At 42.6% G+C, this 20,443-nt stretch overlaps 1 protein-coding gene and 2 long non-coding RNA genes across 3 annotated transcripts in view; 2 read left to right on the forward strand and 1 right to left on the reverse strand.

The window, feature by feature from the left end:
- Positions 1 to 5,300: 5,300 nt before the first annotated feature.
- Positions 5,301 to 20,443, forward strand: part of TRIM14 (tripartite motif containing 14) — a 99,145-nt gene continuing 84,002 nt past the window's right edge. Inside the window, exon 1 of the mRNA XM_077251746.1 lies at positions 5,301 to 6,117. Coding sequence (XP_077107861.1) covers positions 5,509 to 6,117 — 609 coding nt within the window. The 5' untranslated portion in view covers positions 5,301 to 5,508. The remainder of the gene's footprint in view (positions 6,118 to 20,443) is intronic.
- LOC143765270 (uncharacterized) lies at positions 10,185 to 11,842 on the reverse strand. The gene is made up of 3 exons (XR_013213354.1): positions 11,785 to 11,842; positions 11,099 to 11,403; positions 10,185 to 10,268 (listed from the first exon to the last, which is right to left on the reverse strand). It is a non-coding gene; the product is annotated as an uncharacterized LOC143765270 (long non-coding RNA).
- LOC143765274 (uncharacterized) lies at positions 13,778 to 15,435 on the forward strand. The gene is made up of 3 exons (XR_013213356.1): positions 13,778 to 13,835; positions 14,217 to 14,521; positions 15,352 to 15,435. It is a non-coding gene; the product is annotated as an uncharacterized LOC143765274 (long non-coding RNA).

Genomic DNA, 20,443 nt, shown 5'->3' on the forward strand with positions numbered 1-20,443 from the left:
TTACTTGCTCGGCGTTCCGGCCACCGACTGTTTGCGCCTCAGAAGGATGTTGCCTCGGTCTAACAGCACGACTCCTTCTGGTCCTAATTCCTCTTTTCTGTATTCCCGTTGTTCACTGGTTAGTTCTGCTCTTAGGAGTCTGCAAGGATCCCATCCCTGACAGGTCCTCTCACCAGCTCTTCCCAGTTACTTCTCTCCCTGTCTTCCTGTCCAACCCCCAGTTTTACCAGAGTGTGAGGAGTGGCCTACTAGATAGAACCACCCCCCCTGGTGGCCGGAGTGTGAAGTCTAGTGTGAGTGTTACCTGGTCAGAGAAACTCCTTTAGTGCAATCAGACGTAACATCACTCCCCTTAGTGGCAGAGCGACATTACTGCAACGACCAGGACTCTGGGGCGCTGCATATATATAATAAGAAAATTAAAAGTTAATAGATCCATTACCCTATATATTGCACAAACGCAAGAACAAGCCGTTCTTCCGGTTTTGATATAAAGAGAGAAACAGAACATCATGTGGACTAAAATCCATATTCAGCCATATATAACCAATATAGAGGACAGATGTCAAAGAGGATACTCATCCATTCATATCAATTATATAAAAAACTAAAAAATATAAAAAATAAAAAATGTTATAACAAAGTGTCACCTAAGCAGATTAGCTTCAGCACAGCCTGTTGCCACTTGGCTGAGGCAGTGCTGCAGTGCTTCCAGCTTCTGACTGATATGCTCATTTCAGAGATGGAGGCTGAAGAGGAGGAGGAGGTGCAGGAGCTGTAGACTGTGTGGGCAACCCTGATTGACGTAGGGCCTGCAATCCTCAGCGTTGGGAGTATGTGTTCCATCCCAAGGTCTGACTGAGTCCCGGCTTCCACTGTGTTAACCCAGTGTGCCATCAGTGAGATGTACCGTCCCTGCCCACAAGCACTTGTCCACGTGTTCGTGGTTAGGTAAACTTTCCCAGAAACAGCATTGTTGAGGGCACGGGTAATTTTGTGGGACACATGCTGGTGTAATGCCGATATGGCACACCTGGAGAAATAGTGGCGACTGGGGACTGAGTACCTTGGGATGGCCGCCACCATCAGGTTGCGGAAAGCTTCCATCTCAAAGAACCTAAAGGGCAATATTTCAAGCACAAGCAGATGACAAATATTAGAATTTAGCACTGTGGCTTGTGGGGTGTTGGCTGCGTATTTCCACTTGCATTCCAATGACTGCGGTATAGACAACTGAAGGCTGCGCTCTGACAATGACGTGGACGGGCTTGATGATGGTGCTGGTTGACTGTGGGCAACAACAGGTGCAGGGCAAAAGGCATCTTCACATGCACTGTGGACTGGGGATTGGCTTCTATGCAAAACAGTGGAAGAAGCAGTGGTGTCACCTGCAGACAGTGTTCCTGGAGGGTTCAGCCTCAGTCGGGTGCTTTGCTGGCATGTGCCTGATCATGCTGGTGGTGGTCAGGTTGGTGGTTTAGCTACCCCTGCTGATGCTGGCATGGCAGGTGCTGCAAATGGCCTGTTTGGGGTTATCGTCAGACTCTTTAAAAAAAGATCTAACAGTTGGAATTGCAACTTCCGTCATGTTGGTGTTATGGGGAATGGATGCACGCCTTCCATCTGCAGCAACCACACTGCTTCTTCCTGCCTGTTGGGGTGATATGCCTCCTTCCCCATGTGTGCTGCTGTTCTCACTCTGCATGTCCTCCTGCCAGGTTGGGTCAGTTACTATGTCATCCACCACCTCGTCTTCCACCACCTCGTCTTCCACATCCGCACCCTGCTCCTCCTCCTGACTTTCTGGCAATTGTTTCTGATCATCGTCCACCTCTTGTGACACTTTCCCACCATCGCCTTCATGTGACCATGGCTGCTCAAATCTTTGGGCATCGCTACATGCGATCTCATCTTGCCCAACTTCAAGTTGACAGGCCAAGAGTCTGGAATCTCTAAAAGGAAAAGTGAACAGCTCTTCGAAATGTCCAAGTGTGGGATCAGTTGTCTCAGGGCACTCGGCATGGTGGGAGGAAGGGCGATCAGGGTGAGTAATATGCGGTACACACTCACGGTTACTCAGACTTGACTGTGTCGAAGACGTGGTGGTGGTGGTGGCAAAGTGACTGGAAGCATTATCCGCTATCCAACAAACAACCATTTCACACTGCTCTGGCTTCAATAGTGGTGTGCTGCGGTCCCCTAGAAACTGGGACAGGAAGGTTGAGCGAGAAGATGTGGGTCTTTGTTGTGTCCCACTTTCAGCTTGGCCACGGCCTTGTCATCTGCATGCATCCTCAGCATCATGTCCTCTTCCCCGTCCCTTGCCCCTTGCCTTGCCCATTTTAAATGGACTACTGAAATATTTTAAAAGTTCAATACAAATGGATTAATTTTGAGAAAACTTATATGTGATCAGTGTGCCGAAAAAACACACTTTTAATTCAATGGAATGTTGGTAATTTTTTTATTTAGTTTTTAACAAATTTTATTAACTAGGGTAAGACACACCAAAACCAGTTCAAAGGAGCACTCAAATGCAACAATTTTTAAAACATACATAGAGGAGACATCTGACAGAAAAACCACAATGTTCAATATGTGGCCTTTTTTTATCTTTTGAAAACAGTTACTGTCACGATGTAGGCTAACACAATGCCAAAAAAGTGGAATGCATGCCTGAAAAGCAACTATTTGGAGAACACAGATAGACCATGCATCTGACTGAGATAAGAGACTGTTTCAATATGTGGCCTGGATTTTGTAAAAAAAAATTAACCACAAAATACTGTATAGACCAAGGGTAGCAGACAAAAAACTGGAATGTATGCCTGAAAAGCAAGTATTTGGATACCACAGATAGACCAGGCGTTTGACTGAGATAACAGACTGTTTCAATATGTGGCCTGTATTTTGTTTCATTTTTAACCACAAAATACTGTATAGACCAAGGGTAGCAGACAAAAAAGTGGAATGTATGCTTGAAAAGCAAGTATTTGTAGGCCACAGATAGACCAGACATCTGACTGAGATAACAGACTGTTTCAATATGTAGCCTGGATTTTTTTAACCACAAAATACTGTATAGACCAAGGGTAGCAGACAAAAAATAGAATGCATGCCTGAAAAGCAAGGATTTGGACACCACAGATAGACCAGGCATCTGACTGAGATAACAGACTATTTCAATATGTGGCCTGTATTTTTTATTTTTTTTAACCACAAAATACTGTATAGACCAAGGGTATAGAACAAAGAAAATGGTATATAGCAGCATCATATCATTCAGTATTCAGTGATAATATTAATCAAAACATGCCTACTAATATCTTGGACATTTAACCGGGTCAGTCACTCAAGACTCAAGCAAAAACGGGGATGTGTGAACCACAAATGTGACCAAAGATCCAAGATGTAGATAAGAAAATTTGCTTTATTGCAAACTCAAAACAGAAACAAAAATGGGGTTCATGGGGAATGTGTGCAAATATAAGCAAAAGTGCAACAGTGCAAAAAACAAGACGCTCTGACTACGACGCACCACACCATAATCAATCTGTTGTAGAGGGTAATCTATTTAGGGGTGGTGAGTAGAAGAGGATCAACACCCACCATCTAGATGGTGATGAACCAATAGAGAGACACCTCAAGATATTCTGATGTGCAGCCGGATAATAAATGCCACAGAAATATATATATGCCGCTTATCTATATATTATGCCTAAAATTAGGTCACCTATTGTGCTATGCACCATTTTAGATAAGCAGTATAAACAGACAATCTCCTATTAACATAGTCCCAGCTACTCCTATCCACCAGCATCCATTAGTGTGAACATAGTAACTAACTATATCCACCAGTGGTATCTCATATGGGTATTACCTCAGAGCTAGTGGCACCGTGTGTGGGAATCAGGTCAGAAAACTGACCTGACTCCCACACACGGCGCCACTGGTTCTGAGGTAATACCCATATGAGCTACCACTGGTGGATATAGCACAATAGGTGACCTAATTTTAGGCATAATATATAGATAAGCGGCACATATATATTTCTGTGGCATTTATTATCCGGCTGCACATCAGAATATTTCGAGGTGCCTCTCTATTGGTTCATCACCATCTAGATGGTGGGTGTTGATCCTCTTCTACTCACCACCCCTAAATAGATTACCTTCTACAACAGATTGACAGTGGTGTGGTGCGTCGTAGTCAGAGCGTCTTGTTTTTTGCACTGTTCCCATGAACACCATTTTTGTTTCTGTTTTGAATATGGAATAAAGCGAATTTTCTTATCTACATCTTGGATCTTTGGTCACATTTGTGGTTCCCACATCCCCGTTTTTGCTATAGACCAAGGGTAGCAGAGAAAAAAGCTGGAATGTATGCCTGAAAAGCAAGGATTTGGACACCACAGATAGACTAGGCGTTGGATGGAGACAACAGACTGATCAAAATGTGGCCTTCATTTTTTTTGGCCCACCAAAATTGTGTCAATAAGTAGGCTATGACACTAAAAAAAAAATTTGGAGTACTAAAATTGTAAAATATTTAGCGCAATTGCAGTATATGTGATGTGTGTGGCATACAAATCACAGTGATAAATATAAGAACTGTAGCTAAATATTTTTGGGCCAGCTACAGATTTTTTGGTCAGCAAAATGGTGTCCAAAAATGTTGTAAGGCACTCCAAAAAATACGAAAGCACCAAAAAAAGACCAGATATTTCTGTGCACTCACATCTGATGCCTGGGGTAAAAAAATTTTTTTAAATTGTTAAGATTTTCACGCTCTTGTATTGAAGTGACCTGGCTGTAGTCTGCAGTGTGACCAAGCAAATAAATGTAGAAAAAGGGTGCCATGGATTGCTTTGTAATAATATTAGCAGGTATAAGGTGCAAAAGAAAAAAAAAATCCTAGCCACGGATACCTGCAGCTTCGTATATATATAAAATGGGCAGCAGCAGACAGTAATGGAGTCTTTTGATGTATGCAGTGAGATCTATAGAATCAATATCTCTATTTTATCACCATGGTAAAATAAGATACTTGTCAGTTTGTGTTAAAACCTACAGTATTAATTTTGGAAGTGTTATCCATTAATTAGGGTGGTTCTTTATACAATTAGGCCTTTTCTTTTATATAGTCATAAGATGAAATAAGTAGCAAAGCAAAGGTTTGAGTATTAGCTGTTTAACATAGCACATTTTTTCCTAATGGAGTCTGGTTGTTAAAGGGTTAATCAGTGCTAACATGTTGTCACGTGTGAAAGAGAATCTAGTTTCATTTCCTGGTGACAAAAATCAGTTGTCTTGTCTTCAGAACAGCATAAAGACAAAGCCATCATCGTTTTCGAAACATAAGTGGATACAGGTATTACAAGACTACCCAAGACTGCAGAAATTGGAAGCCAACACTGGCTGGAGATAGCTGTTTAATACGGCAAACATTCACAATTTTGTCACTTGTAGAAACAGGTGAGTGAGCAGGACATCAAGCACAGAAGCAATAATGGACGTTCAAGAAGAAGGTGACATGTTACAGCAGAGTTTGATGTGGAAGACAGATTCCCAGACAATGCCCACAGCTGCCTTTGGCTTGTGCCCACCAGTTTATCAGTGTGGTATATGTGATTCTAGGTGCCCAACACCTGTATTAATGGTGTCTTGTGGGCACCGTTTTTGTCTTCGCTGCCTAGAGCATTTTTGGCATAATCTTCCTAATTGTGAAAGGACATGCCCGTCTTGTATATCACCGAGGCAAGAGAATGCGACAGTACACCCAAAGCCAATACAGTGTGACCTGTGTCCACCTCATAGCCCATGCATTGCCCAATGGAGCTGCTTGACTTGTGCACAGTCATATTGTCCTGAGCACTTTCAGCCACACATACTGGAAGAGAGTAGAACCAACCATCAAGTGTGTAACGCAGAAGAAGAAGAGTCCAGAAAGATGCGGGAAAGAAGGAGAAGGACTCATTGGTGTGCAGAGCACAGGGAAAGGCCGGTGGAGCTCTTCTGTAAGGCATGCAGAGTATGTGTATGTACAGTCTGCCCCCTGGTTGGAGCACACAAAGGTCACCCAGTGACATTTATACAACAAGAAGTCACATACAAGAAGGTACCCTATTGTAATTAATGAATATCATAGCTTAAGTTGTATTTTATAGGGACTCTGACATCTGGGCACCATGAATCAGTGTCTGGCTGAGTTATTGTAACCGTATGTCTTTTACTCTGAGACTGTGGCATTTCTCAGAAAATATACATGATTATAGTGGCTGAAGACCACACGAATGACTAGTATGTGGCAGGTCTCCAGCGACTTCTTCCTGCCCAAATCTTTATATGCACAGAGGAGTGGAAAAAGAGAAGCCACATGGGACTTGCCTCTTACTAGTCATCCAAGATGCTCAATCCCCAGGCAGTGTTTCAAGGTATGTTTTCTCGGCAATGCTGCAGTATGTCAGAGTAAAACATATACAGCTGCAATAATTCAGCCAGATTCAAATTCATGCTGATCGAGGTTCAGGCAGCATATGTCACATCACCGGTTTCCTCAATATTTTATCTTGCGCTGCCTGGATGTGTAGCAATAATGTCCACAATATATCTGTAATAGTTACAGTAATAGTTACAGTGAAGGAAATAATTATTTGCTGATTTTGTAAGTTTGCCCACTGACAAAAACATGAACAGTCTATAATTTTAAGGGTAGATTAATTTTAACAAAACGTACATTGGGGAAGTGGCTGGTTACAGGTAATTTTGTCTTTTTATTGTATTACATGGCCATATCCATCTATACTCAGGTTCCCTTTTGTGGCCAGTACATATGCACTATTGCACTTTAGTTTATGATTTACATGCTTATGTCCACATGGGGCAGGATTTCCTGTTTATGGGTATGCTTTTTTGTATGCTGGCTATTTATATTTAACTAAGTGGAGGCCCAATTCTATCGCATCGGGAGAGCGGTAATCTCACGATGGGGGCAGGCTTTGCGGTGTTGAGAATCTCTCCCCCCATGTGCTCACCCACCTATCCACTCTCTCTTTCCCCATGTGCCGACTTCTCTCATCTGTGCTCTCTTGTTTGACCTCTCTACCCCATGTCTATCCCCCTCGTCTGCTGTCTCTCCTTCCTGTGCTGTCCCGTTTGAGCTGTTTTCCCCCTGTGCTCTATCTCTCTCACCACTGTGCGCCTTCTCTCTCACGGTGTTTTGCTGGTGGTACCGCGCAAGAGGCTGGTACCACCAGCAGTTTCCATATTGAGACACCCATCACTTGGCTGTCCCAATATGGAGGTCAGTGAACTTCCGTCGCTTGGAATTCTGGGATCCGGACACATCTGGATGGAACAGGATGTGAAGACATTTCAAGGTAAGTATATATTAAGATTACTTATCCTGTGACAGCGGTGTTGCCATATTTTGGCTCACTACCTTGTATCTTTGGTCTTGTCCTACGTTCTAATATTTTTATATATTTTCCTGTCTCATTTAATAAAGTACCCCTTTCTTTGATATAAGTTTTTTTGCGCTTGTTCCTTTTTTATATTTTTTTATATGTTCTTCAGATGTTTTTTATAGTTGATGATGAGGTTTGCGCACATGTCAGGAGGAATTTTGGTCCGCTGCTCTTTGCAGATCATCTCTAAATCATTAAGATTTTGAGGCTGCCGCTTGGCAACTCGGAGCTTCAACTCCCTCCATAAGTTTTCTATGGGATTCAGGTCTGGAGACTGGCTAAGCCACTCCATGACCTTAATGTGCTTCTTTTTCAGCCACTCCTTTGTTGCCTTTGCTGTATGTTTTGGGACATTGTTTTGCTGGAAGACCTAGCTACTACCCATTTTTAATGTCCTGGCGGAGGGAAGGAGGTTGTCACTCAGGATTTTACAGTACATGGCTCCATCCATTTTTCCATTGATGCTGTAAAGTAGTCCGGTGCCCTTAGCAGAAAAACACACCCAAAGCATAATGTTTCCACTTCCATGCTGGACAGTGGGGATGGTGTTCTGTGGGTCATAGGCAGCATTTCTCTTCCTCCAAACTCTGCGAGTTGAGTTGATGCCAAAGACCTCAATTTTTGTCTCAGCTGACCAAAGCACCTTCTCCCAATCACTCACAGAATCATTCAGGTGTTCATTGGCAAACTTCAGGCACGCCTGCACATGTGCCTTCTTGAGCAGGGGGACCTTGTGGGCACTGCAGGATTTTAAACCTTTACGGTGTAATGTGTTAGCAATGGCTTTCTTGGTGACTGTGGTCCCAGCTGTCTTGAGTTCATTAACAAGTTCCCCCCATGTAGATTTAGGTTAATCTCTCACCTTCCTCCTGATCAAGGATACCCCAAGAGGTGAGATTTTGCATGGCCCAAATCAATGTCGATTGACAGTCATTTTGTATTTCTTCAATTTACTTATTATTGCACCAACAGTTGTCTCCTTGTGCTGAAAAATATATTTAAGTGGGCACCATCACATACTATTGTATCAATACTTGTCTGGGATCACCACCATGCATGTAAAGCAAACTCATGAAAACCATATATAGAAACAGGTACATGCATATAGATGTAGGATCACCACACAGATTCCAAATAGTTTCAAAAAATATACAAATTTTTATTTTGCACACCAAAAACAGACAATACACACTGTTAAAAACATTTAAAACTTATTCCACACTGGAACATACTTGTTAGATCCAAATAGTATCATATTTAAATGCAACATGCAAAAATATAATTACATATAGTGATGATGCCCGAATATGAATTACCACTGCACAAAGAGGAGACCAACAATATACTCCTTGTTATTCAATACATCTGGTATATATATAAACCATTGGATAGGGACTGGAGTAGTCAAAAGAGGAGAGCACAGCCAGAGTTCAACCTAGGGAAAAAAATTTATTTTTTTTTTTTTAACCCAAGACATAGCATAGGTAGCCTAATGGACAATGGTACTGGCCATAGATGCCCACATATATATTATATAAGCATTAGAATGTTCCCATATAGTGTCCCTAGGGATGCAGGCCACCTGACAAGTACTCCCCTATATCCTGGAGGTAGCAGGCCGGTCAGGCCATGCAGAGAAATGTCTAGCTTAGTTGCTGTTAATACTTCACCCTATACCGTCTCAGAGTCCACTACCGTCCTCATAGTCCTAAGTGCAGAGGTATAGTCCGGGCAAGATTAGGGACCCACGCGTTCCGACACTAACTGTGTCTTTCTCAAGGTGGTAGTGCCTGTGGTGTGCATTTGTGTCAATTTATAAATACCTTTAATTGCGGTTCTGTCTCAGCTGTGAGACGCGGCTTGCGGCCAGAAGAATAAACATGTCCGAGATTAACCCGGAAGTGGGGCTCTCGGGTCAATTGTACTGTTGCGCGTGCGCAGAGTGCCATTACTGCTCTGCCTGGCCCGCTCTGCATGAGTTCCCCTTCTCCTCATATGCGCGTGCGCAGTAATTATTTGTACTCACATTGTACGCTATGCGTACTTATAAAGGCGCAAACTCCGCACCTGTCAATCCACGAGCCAAACCATACAGCTGTCGCGCCCCACATAATAATGATCACTGCGCAAAACGCATGGAGATGTAAGCAAAGCCCACGGTATCGGAGTGATGAAATATTAATTAGAATCAAAGCTCATTTTTAAAATATGCTTACAGGTTCATCTATGTACATTCATTTAAGTTTGACCCTCACATGATCCGGACTCCGGAAAACTGTGGGAGCAACCCCCGATTTGGAGAGAAATACCCACTGATTAATTAAACATAGTGTGGATTCTAGCATTTGAAATATACTTATGCACTCTAAATATCCCTATACGGGAGCATTTATATAATAAATTATGCACAAGAATTAGTGACTGCTCCGGACCTGCTGTATTATAATAGTCTGTCCAATATTGTTTAGTGCCACCTAAAATAAGGTCGGGCAGAGAAATCCAACATTAGACCTTGATGAAAAAACCACTATATAGTCCCCCAAAAATGCGTACAGTTTACACGGTAAAAATCTTCATTTGGGATTAAAGAGCCATACATATAGATACATATACATACACATACATATATATATATCCGATGTATATGTAGATGGACCCCACATGTCCTAAGAGTACACATAGGAACCTTGAGTCCCCAGATCAAACAGTCAATTATGTTGTGAATTCTGGACAGGTCGGTTCTTTGACACACCACTAGATTCTTTTTCCTTCTCCATTATGCACTCCATTGTCGTAGCCGAAACTATAGAGGGGGAAGAAGAAAAAGAGAGAGGAAGAAAAAAGGAAAAAAAGATAGGGTACATGAATATCATGTAGCAAACCCCCCCATCTTATCTCATATATGGCATTCTACTCTCATAGCTATTTCTTTTTATAAAAACCGGAGTACAACAGCTCCTCATTGAGGCCTTGTGGTACTAGGCAATCCAGTTCATAGATCCACCTTGCCTCACGGCAAAGGAGATCCTCCACTGGATCCCCCCCTCTGATGTTGGTATTGACCTTTTCCAGACCCATTACTCTAAGGGAATCTCCTGACCCCGCATGTGTTTCCAAGAAATGTTTTGCCACTGATGTAATCACCTTGCCTTTGGACCTATCCGTCCTGGCGGTGGCAATATTGGATAAATGTTGCTGGGTCCGGCGTCGGAGTTCCTGCGTGGTCTGTCCTACATAGACTTTTTCACAGCCACAAATCAGGGCGTAAATCAAATTCCGCGTACGGCAATTGAAGTACGCCCTCGACTGTACCTGTGTAGGTAAATTATGGACCATGACCCCCCTGCTTGCAATCATCCGTGGACAAATGGAGCAATTTCCACAGGGAAAGGAGCCCTTATTCAGATTACCAGTTCTTATTTTGGTGGTGGGGCGTCTAAAATGACTATTCGTTAAATGATCTTTTAAATTTCTTGCCCTCCTAGCCACCATTTTTGGTCTGTCTCCAATGAATGGTCTGAGTTTCGGCTCACTCCTTAGGATTCCCCAATTGGCCTGTAGTATATGGTAGATGTCATTCCATTGATTATTAAATTTGGTAATCAAATTGATTTTATTCATTTCTGTTCTTACCCTGGGCTGGAGGGCCTCCTCCCTTGTCTTTTCTCTTGAAAATTGAAAGGCTCCTGAGATGATTTTCTTGGGGTATCCACGTTCACGGAACCGATTAGTCAACTGTCGAGACTCAGTCCGGAAATCCTCTGTGCGTGTGCAGTTCCTTCTTGCTCTGAGGAATTGCCCCTTTGGGATACCTCTTCTCAAATGTGCCGGGTGGAAACTTTCGAAATGCAACAGATTGTTTGTTGCTGTCTGTTTACGAAACAGTGTTGTTACAATTCGATTCCGGTCTATTGATACCTTCAAGTCCAGAAAATCAACTGAAACAGTAGAAAAAAATGATGTAAGCTTAATGTTCCAGCAATTATTGTTGAGCTCTTCAATGAAGGCACTCAACTCTTCACATGAACCAGACCAAATCATGATAATGTCATCTATAAAGCGTAGCCACTTTACTACATGACTAGAGAAATTACTAAGTTTCTGTACATGGGTCTCCTCCCACCACCCCATAAATAAGTTGGCATAGGAGGGCGCGCATTTTGCCCCCATGGCAGTGCCCGAGACTTGCTTGTAGAAGGTTCTATCGAATATGAAATAATTTTTTTCCAGTATGAACCGGAGTAACTCAAGGATAAATGCATCGTGGCCCCTGTCCCCTGTAGATTGTTTATCCAGGAAGTAGGAAGTTGTTATCATACCTTGTTTGTGTTCAATATTCGTATAAAGCGCCTCCACATCCAGAGTCACCAAGATTGCATTGTCCGGCACTACCAGGGTTGCGCATAGTTCTATGAGGTGTGACGAATCCTTTATATGGGAATCCAAAGTTTTCACCAACGGCTGTAGAAAATAATCAAGATATGAACAAGGCTTTTCATACAAACCCCCCACCCCCGATATAATAGGTCTACCTGGGGGTACATTGATGGACTTGTGTATTTTGGGTACCAAATACAGGGTTGGAGTCACTGGGTGAATTGTAGTTAAAAAATCCCGTTCTCTTTTATTTATGATACCACAGGAAAAGGCCCTCCCCAGTAGTTTATCAAGTTGTGTTTTGAAAATAGATGTGGGGTCCGTCGGTAGTTTTAGGTAGTGCTGCGTATTGTCCAGTTGGCGTCTGGCTTCCTGGCAGTACATATCTTTAGGCCACAACACTATGTTTCCACCTTTGTCCGCCTCCTTGATTTCCAGTGTGTCATTATTTTTTAGGTTGGATAATGCTATTTTTTCTTCCATAGTTAGATTATTTTGGCTATTTTTGTCCAGTTGTAATCTCTTTATATCCAGGCATGTTGTTTCAAAAAATACCTGGATAGCTGGACATAGTGCAAATTTAGGGGTTGCCTGGGATGGTAATCTGCCCATAAACCTTTTCCTTCCCTGTACATTCTCATTTTCTGTCAGTAAATCTAGCAGGTCTCTGAATGTTTGTCTGTCCTGATCTGGTAACTCATCAATTAGAGAGGGCTGGTGATACAAAATTTTAAACATTAATTGTCGACAAAATAAGTAAAGGTCCTTAGTTACTTCAAATTTGTCCAAACCACTCATGGGTGAGAAGGATAACCCCTTGGTTAACAGATTTATTTCTATTTCTGATAGTTGATATGTAGACAGGTTGATAATACGTAATTTGTTGTCTTCATTACTGGCTTCTACAATGGGGTGATTTTCAGTGGGATAGTTCATATTGGAATTTAGTAATGTTTCCGACTGCTGAAGCGTGTTGTTCGCCCTGAGCTCGGGGACCAGGCCCTGAAGTTGCGTGTTCTCTTGGTACGATTTTTTGGGTTTTCTTCGCCCCCTTCTGCACCGCTTTCGCGGTCGCTTGTGTCTGTTGATAAAAAATCACTACTCATATTGGGGCCTGCCCCACTGTTGCTCTCACCTCCTTCTTTTCTCTCATTTGTCCTTGCTCTGATATCATATCTCCTCCTGTTACCTTGATGTGTCCATCTGTACACCCTTTGTTTATCCAGATCTAGTTTGTCCCGCTGAAATTTGTTTTTCTTGCCTCTGATTATATCACGCTCAAATTTGTCTATCAGTTCTTTTAGGTGTATTTGGAATGGTTCCACCTGGACTTTACCATCCCAGGCAACCCCTAAATTTGCACTATGTCCAGCTATCCAGGTATTTTTTGAAACAACATGCCTGGATATAAAGAGATTACAACTGGACAAAAATAGCCAAAATAATCTAACTATGGAAGAAAAAATAGCATTATGCAACCTAAAAAATAATGACACACTGGAAATCAAGGAGGCGGACAAAGGTGGAAACATAGTGTTGTGGCCTAAAGATATGTACTGCCAGGAAGCCAGACGCCAACTGGACAATACGCAGCACTACCTAAAACTACCGACGGACCCCACATCTATTTTCAAAACACAACTTGATAAACTACTGGGGAGGGCCTTTTCCTGTGGTATCATAAATAAAAGAGAACGGGATTTTTTAACTACAATTCACCCAGTGACTCCAACCCTGTATTTGGTACCCAAAATACACAAGTCCATCAATGTACCCCCAGGTAGACCTATTATATCGGGGGTGGGGGGTTTGTATGAAAAGCCTTGTTCATATCTTGATTATTTTCTACAGCCGTTGGTGAAAACTTTGGATTCCCATATAAAGGATTCGTCACACCTCATAGAACTATGCGCAACCCTGGTAGTGCCGGACAATGCAATCTTGGTGACTCTGGATGTGGAGGCGCTTTATACGAATATTGAACACAAACAAGGTATGATAACAACTTCCTACTTCCTGGATAAACAATCTACAGGGGACAGGGGCCACGATGCATTTATCCTTGAGTTACTCCGGTTCATACTGGAAAAAAATTATTTCATATTCGATAGAACCTTCTACAAGCAAGTCTCGGGCACTGCCATGGGGGCAAAATGCGCGCCCTCCTATGCCAACTTATTTATGGGGTGGTGGGAGGAGACCCATGTACAGAAACTTAGTAATTTCTCTAGTCATGTAGTAAAGTGGCTACGCTTTATAGATGACATTATCATGATTTGGTCTGGTTCATGTGAAGAGTTGAGTGCCTTCATTGAAGAGCTCAACAATAATTGCTGGAACATTAAGCTTACATCATTTTTTTCTACTGTTTCAGTTGATTTTCTGGACTTGAAGGTATCAATAGACCGGAATCGAATTGTAACAACACTGTTTCGTAAACAGACAGCAACAAACAATCTGTTGCATTTCGAAAGTTTCCACCCGGCACATTTGAGAAGAGGTATCCCAAAGGGGCAATTCCTCAGAGCAAGAAGGAACTGCACACGCACAGAGGATTTCCGGACTGAGTCTCGACAGTTGACTAATCGGTTCCGTGAACGTGGATACCCCAAGAAAATCATCTCAGGAGCCTTTCAATTTTCAAGAGAAAAGACAAGGGAGGAGGCCCTCCAGCCCAGGGTAAGAACAGAAATGAATAAAATCAATTTGATTACCAAATTTAATAATCAATGGAATGACATCTACCATATACTACAGGCCAATTGGGGAATCCTAAGGAGTGAGCCGAAACTCAGACCATTCATTGGAGACAGACCAAAAATGGTGGCTAGGAGGGCAAGAAATTTAAAAGATCATTTAACGAATAGTCATTTTAGACGCCCCACCACCAAAATAAGAACTGGTAATCTGAATAAGGGCTCCTTTCCCTGTGGAAATTGCTCCATTTGTCCACGGATGATTGCAAGCAGGGGGGTCATGGTCCATAATTTACCTACACAGGTACAGTCGAGGGCGTACTTCAATTGCCGTACGCGGAATTTGATTTACGCCCTGATTTGTGGCTGTGAAAAAGTCTATGTAGGACAGACCACGCAGGAACTCCGACGCCGGACCCAGCAACATTTATCCAATATTGCCACCGCCAGGACGGATAGGTCCAAAGGCAAGGTGATTACATCAGTGGCAAAACATTTCTTGGAAACACATGCGGGGTCAGGAGATTCCCTTAGAGTAATGGGTCTGGAAAAGGTCAATACCAACATCAGAGGGGGGGATCCAGTGGAGGATCTCCTTTGCCGTGAGGCAAGGTGGATCTATGAACTGGATTGCCTAGTACCACAAGGCCTCAATGAGGAGCTGTTGTACTCCGGTTTTTATAAAAAGAAATAGCTATGAGAGTAGAATGCCATATATGAGATAAGATGGGGGGGTTTGCTACATGATATTCATGTACCCTATCTTTTTTTCCTTTTTTCTTCCTCTCTCTTTTTCTTCTTCCCCCTCTATAGTTTCGGCTACGACAATGGAGTGCATAATGGAGAAGGAAAAAGAATCTAGTGGTGTGTCAAAGAACCGACCTGTCCAGAATTCACAACATAATTGACTGTTTGATCTGGGGACTCAAGGTTCCTATGTGTACTCTTAGGACATGTGGGGTCCATCTACATATACATCGGATATATATATATGTATGTGTATGTATATGTATCTATATGTATGGCTCTTTAATCCCAAATGAAGATTTTTACCGTGTAAACTGTACGCATTTTTGGGGGACTATATAGTGGTTTTTTCATCAAGGTCTAATGTTGGATTTCTCTGCCCGACCTTATTTTAGGTGGCACTAAACAATATTGGACAGACTATTATAATACAGCAGGTCCGGAGCAGTCACTAATTCTTGTGCATAATTTATTATATAAATGCTCCCGTATAGGGATATTTAGAGTGCATAAGTATATTTCAAATGCTAGAATCCACACTATGTTTAATTAATCAGTGGGTATTTCTCTCCAAATCGGGGGTTGCTCCCACAGTTTTCCGGAGTCCGGATCATGTGAGGGTCAAACTTAAATGAATGTACATAGATGAACCTGTAAGCATATTTTAAAAATGAGCTTTGATTCTAATTAATATTTCATCACTCCGATACCGTGGGCTTTGCTTACATCTCCATGCGTTTTGCGCAGTGATCATTATTATGTGGGGCGCGACAGCTGTATGGTTTGGCTCGTGGATTGACAGGTGCGGAGTTTGCGCCTTTATAAGTACGCATAGCGTACAATGTGAGTACAAATAATTACTGCGCACGCGCATATGAGGAGAAGGGGAACTCATGCAGAGCGGACCAGGCAGAGCAGTAATGGCACTCTGCGCACGCGCAACAGTACAATTGACCCGAGAGCCCCACTTCCGGGTTAATCTCGGACATGTTTATTCTTCTGGCCGCAAGCCGCGTCTCACAGCTGAGACAGAACCGCAATTAAAGGTATTTATAAATTGACACAAATGCACACCACAGGCACTACCACCTTGAGAAAGACACAGTTAGTGTCGGAACGCGTGGGTCCCTAATCTTGCCCGGACTATACCTCTGCACTTAGGACTATGAGGACGGTAGTGGACTCTGAGACGGTATAGGGTGAAGTATTAACAGCAACTAAGCTAGACATTTCTCTGCATGGCCTGACCGGCCTGCTACCTCCAGGATATAGGGGAGTACTTGTCAGGTGGCCTGCATCCCTAGGGACACTATATGGGAACATTCTAATGCTTATATAATATATATGTGGGCATCTATGGCCAGTACCATTGTCCATTAGGCTACCTATGCTATGTCTTGGGTTAAAAAAAAATAATAATTTTTTTTCCCTAGGTTGAACTCTGGCTGTGCTCTCCTCTTTTGACTACTCCAGTCCCTATCCAATGGTTTATATATATACCAGATGTATTGAATAACAAGGAGTATATTGTTGGTCTCCTCTTTGTGCAGTGGTAATTCATATTCGGGCATCATCACTATATGTAATTATATTTTTGCATGTTGCATTTAAATATGATACTATTTGGATCTAACAAGTATGTTCCAGTGTGGAATAAGTTTTAAATGTTTTTAACAGTGTGTATTGTCTGTTTTTGGTGTGCAAAATAAAAATTTGTATATTTTTTGAAACTATTTGGAATCTGTGTGGTGATCCTACATCTATATGCATGTACCTGTTTCTATATATGGTTTTCAACAGTTGTCTCCTTCTCACCCAGCGTCTTACGTATGGTTTTGTAGCCCATTCCAGCTTTGTGCAGGTCTATGATCTTGTCTCTGACATCCTTAGAAAGCTCATTGGTCTTGCCCATGTTGTAGAGGTTAGACTCTGACTGATTAATTGAGTCTGTGGACAGGAGTCTTTTATAAAGGTGACTATGTAAGACAGCTGTCTTTAATGCAGGTAACGAGTTGATTAGGAGCATGTAACTGGTCTGTAGGACCCAGAACTCCTCTTAATGGTTGGTAGGGGATCAAATACCTATTTCTCACTGCAAAATGCAAATAAATTTATACAATGTGATTTTCTGGATTAAAGACTGTTCAGGGCATGGCCTGCATGCAGACTAGAGAGGCAGCATAACTCACAGGCTCCTGCTACTCCGGACATAAACCGGCTAATATCAGCCCTTTTTATTATCTTCTCTCTGTGCACTGTAACGGCTCCTGGAAGATCTTGGGCACATGATGACTCGAGGGAGATCGCAGAAACGCAGTTCCCCACCGAGGCTCACGGATTTCTTTCCCCGAAGACAGTCTGCACATGCGGCAGGTAAAATGGTGGCGGCTTCCCCCTCGGCTTCCTCCCACTCGTCTGGTGGCTCTGGAGGGAGGGAGACATCTGAGACTCTCAGCAACTTGTCTCCTATTACTAAAGGAGACATGAAGGAATTTTTAGCCTCCATCCGTGCTTCTCTAAAGGAAGACATGCAGTCTATGCTGCAAGAGATTAGGGGGGAAGTCTCGTCCTTGGGGGAGAGGACTGTACATGTTGAGAGCAAGATGGCCGAATATGCCACAGCTATAAATGCTCTAGTGGATGAAAACAAAGCTTTGAGGGAGGATATGGATATGGTCCAAGATAAGATGCATGACTTGGAAGATAGATCACGGAGAAATAATGTACGTGTCAGGGGTATACCTGAGGACATTCCAGACAAAGATCTAACTGACTTTTTACTTAAGTTCATGCAATCTGTGCTCCATTCCTTGCTCCCCAGGGATTTCCTATTTGATAGGATACATAGACTCCCTAAGCCACGGCATGTGAACCCAGCCTTGCCCAGAGACACTTTCGTGCGCGTACATTTCTATTCTACCAAAGACGCCTTCATGCAGAAGATGAGGAAAACCCCCTGAGCTCCCTGCTGAATACCATGGCTTACAAGTGTTCCCGGACTTATCAGCGCCCACGCTGGTAAAGAGGCGAGAATTTGCTCATGTCTGTAAAGCACTATGTGATGTTCATATCTGATACAAATGGGGATTCAATCCTGTCAAGCTGATAATTTCCTATGAAGGTTGTGGTGTAGTCTGCCAATCTCCCAAGCAGGCTGAGATCATGCTAACTGAATGGAAGATTTCCTTCGCTCCCCGTCAGAATCCGACAGGAAAGAAAATTGTTCAGGACTGGTTTCAAACTTGAAGAGGAGAATGAGTTGCTGTCCGGATGCAGGACTATGCTGTGAGGGTGCTACGGATCTTATATTCTGTTTCTCTATTTTTGGTGTTTTTTTTTCATCTTTTTCTCTCCACCTTTTTTATTCTCTGCTCCAGCACCCCATCCAAGATAACTCCCGGTTATTTTCATCTGTTTGGGAGTGACTCTTGGAATTACCCTGAGCTGGCATCCACCTACGGTCTAGGACTGACCTTTTAGGTGTTTATCGCCTGACCAGCCTGGCCTTTGGCCTAGTGGCTACATGACTTTGTGTTTAGAAGTTCTTCTAGTTTTCTTTGTGTTTTGTTTCCCTTGTCTTCCTTTTTTTAGGTACACCTCAGAGATAGGTCTTTTTAATGTGGTTCCTGTGATCTTTTATGTGGCTAACACAGGTGCACTGATGCGAGTGATGTGGGTTCATGAAGATGTATGTGTGATAGCAAGGTTTAGAATGTTCAATTATGAGTGCTTCCATTATGTCTCTAAATGTTAGGGGGTTGAACTCCCCCTATAAGAGGTCCATCCTATGGAAAGAAGTGAAAAAATCAGGTGCGGAGATCATCTGCCAGCAGGAGACACATCTGATAGAAGCTGATAATTTTAGGCTTCGTCACCCGCAATTCTCTTATATCTACTTCGCTAATAATAACACTAAAAAAGCTGGGGTGTGCATGATCTTTAAAAATACTTTAGCTTTTAAACATATTCGGAGGGTGGCGGATCCTGCGGGCAGATTTCTGATCCTCATATGCACATTGAATGGCGAGTTGCACACTATCACAGTCCTATATGCCCCAAATCATTCGCAGCAGTCATTTATACGCAAGGTATTACAAAGAGTGGATGGATTGGCACAAGGTGAAAAGTTACATTGCGGAGACTTTAATCTCCCCATGGATAGAGATCTAGACTGCTCACGAGGTGGCGTTCGGCCTAGGGGGGAGTTGAAAGGCTTAACCAAAGAATATCATCTACATGATTTCTGGAGGTACTCCCATGCGAGCGAAAAGGATTATACCTTCTATTCTTTCCGACACCGTACATACTCTCGGATAGACCATATTTTGGCAGATACTACGGTTCTTTCAAGATGCGTCTCTTCCAACATAGGACTAATTACCTGGTCTGACCATGCCCCCATTGTGTTACAGTTAGCATTAAAACATCATGTGAACCCTGCCTTTAGATGTCGCCTGAACCCTTCTCTCTTACTAAATGAGAGGGTGACGTGTGGTATCTCTAATGAGCTGACCCACTATTTTCACATTAACGATAATGGGGAAGTTTCAGATGAAATGCTATGGGCTGCACATAAAGTGGTTATTCGGGGATATCTCATTCAACAAGCCTCCATACTGAAGCGCAAAAGAGGGTTACGGGATGACCTCTTAACTAGACTTGGTCAATTGGAATCACTGAATAAAACCTCACTCTCTCAGGCGGTATCGGATGAGATATACGGGGTTCGCTTTAAATTGCGGGAGAATTTGCTTTCTACCTATGCCCATAATTTACGTAAATTTAAAACTCACTTTTATGCCACTGGAGATAGGGCGGGAGCTATACTGGCCTGTAGGGTACGCAAGCGAGAGGCTAAATCCAGATTAGATGGTTTGCTAGGTCAGAATGGGTGGTTGGTTAGGAATCCGATTGAAATCGCAGAGACATTTGCAAAGTATTACTCCCATTTATATAACTTACATTCTGACCGGCAGACCCGTCAACCCACCCAGGTATCAATCGACTCATATCTACAGTCAGTTAATATATCATGCGTATCCCAAGAACAATTACTCTTGTTAAATGTCCCATTTACAGAGGAGGAGATTTAAAAAAACATTAAAAGTAGTAAGCTGCATACCGCACCTGGTCCGGATGGACTATCAAATGAATATTA

This window comes from Ranitomeya variabilis, chromosome 1, assembly GCF_051348905.1.
Source record: "Ranitomeya variabilis isolate aRanVar5 chromosome 1, aRanVar5.hap1, whole genome shotgun sequence".
Lineage (NCBI taxonomy): Eukaryota > Metazoa > Chordata > Amphibia > Anura > Dendrobatidae > Ranitomeya > Ranitomeya variabilis.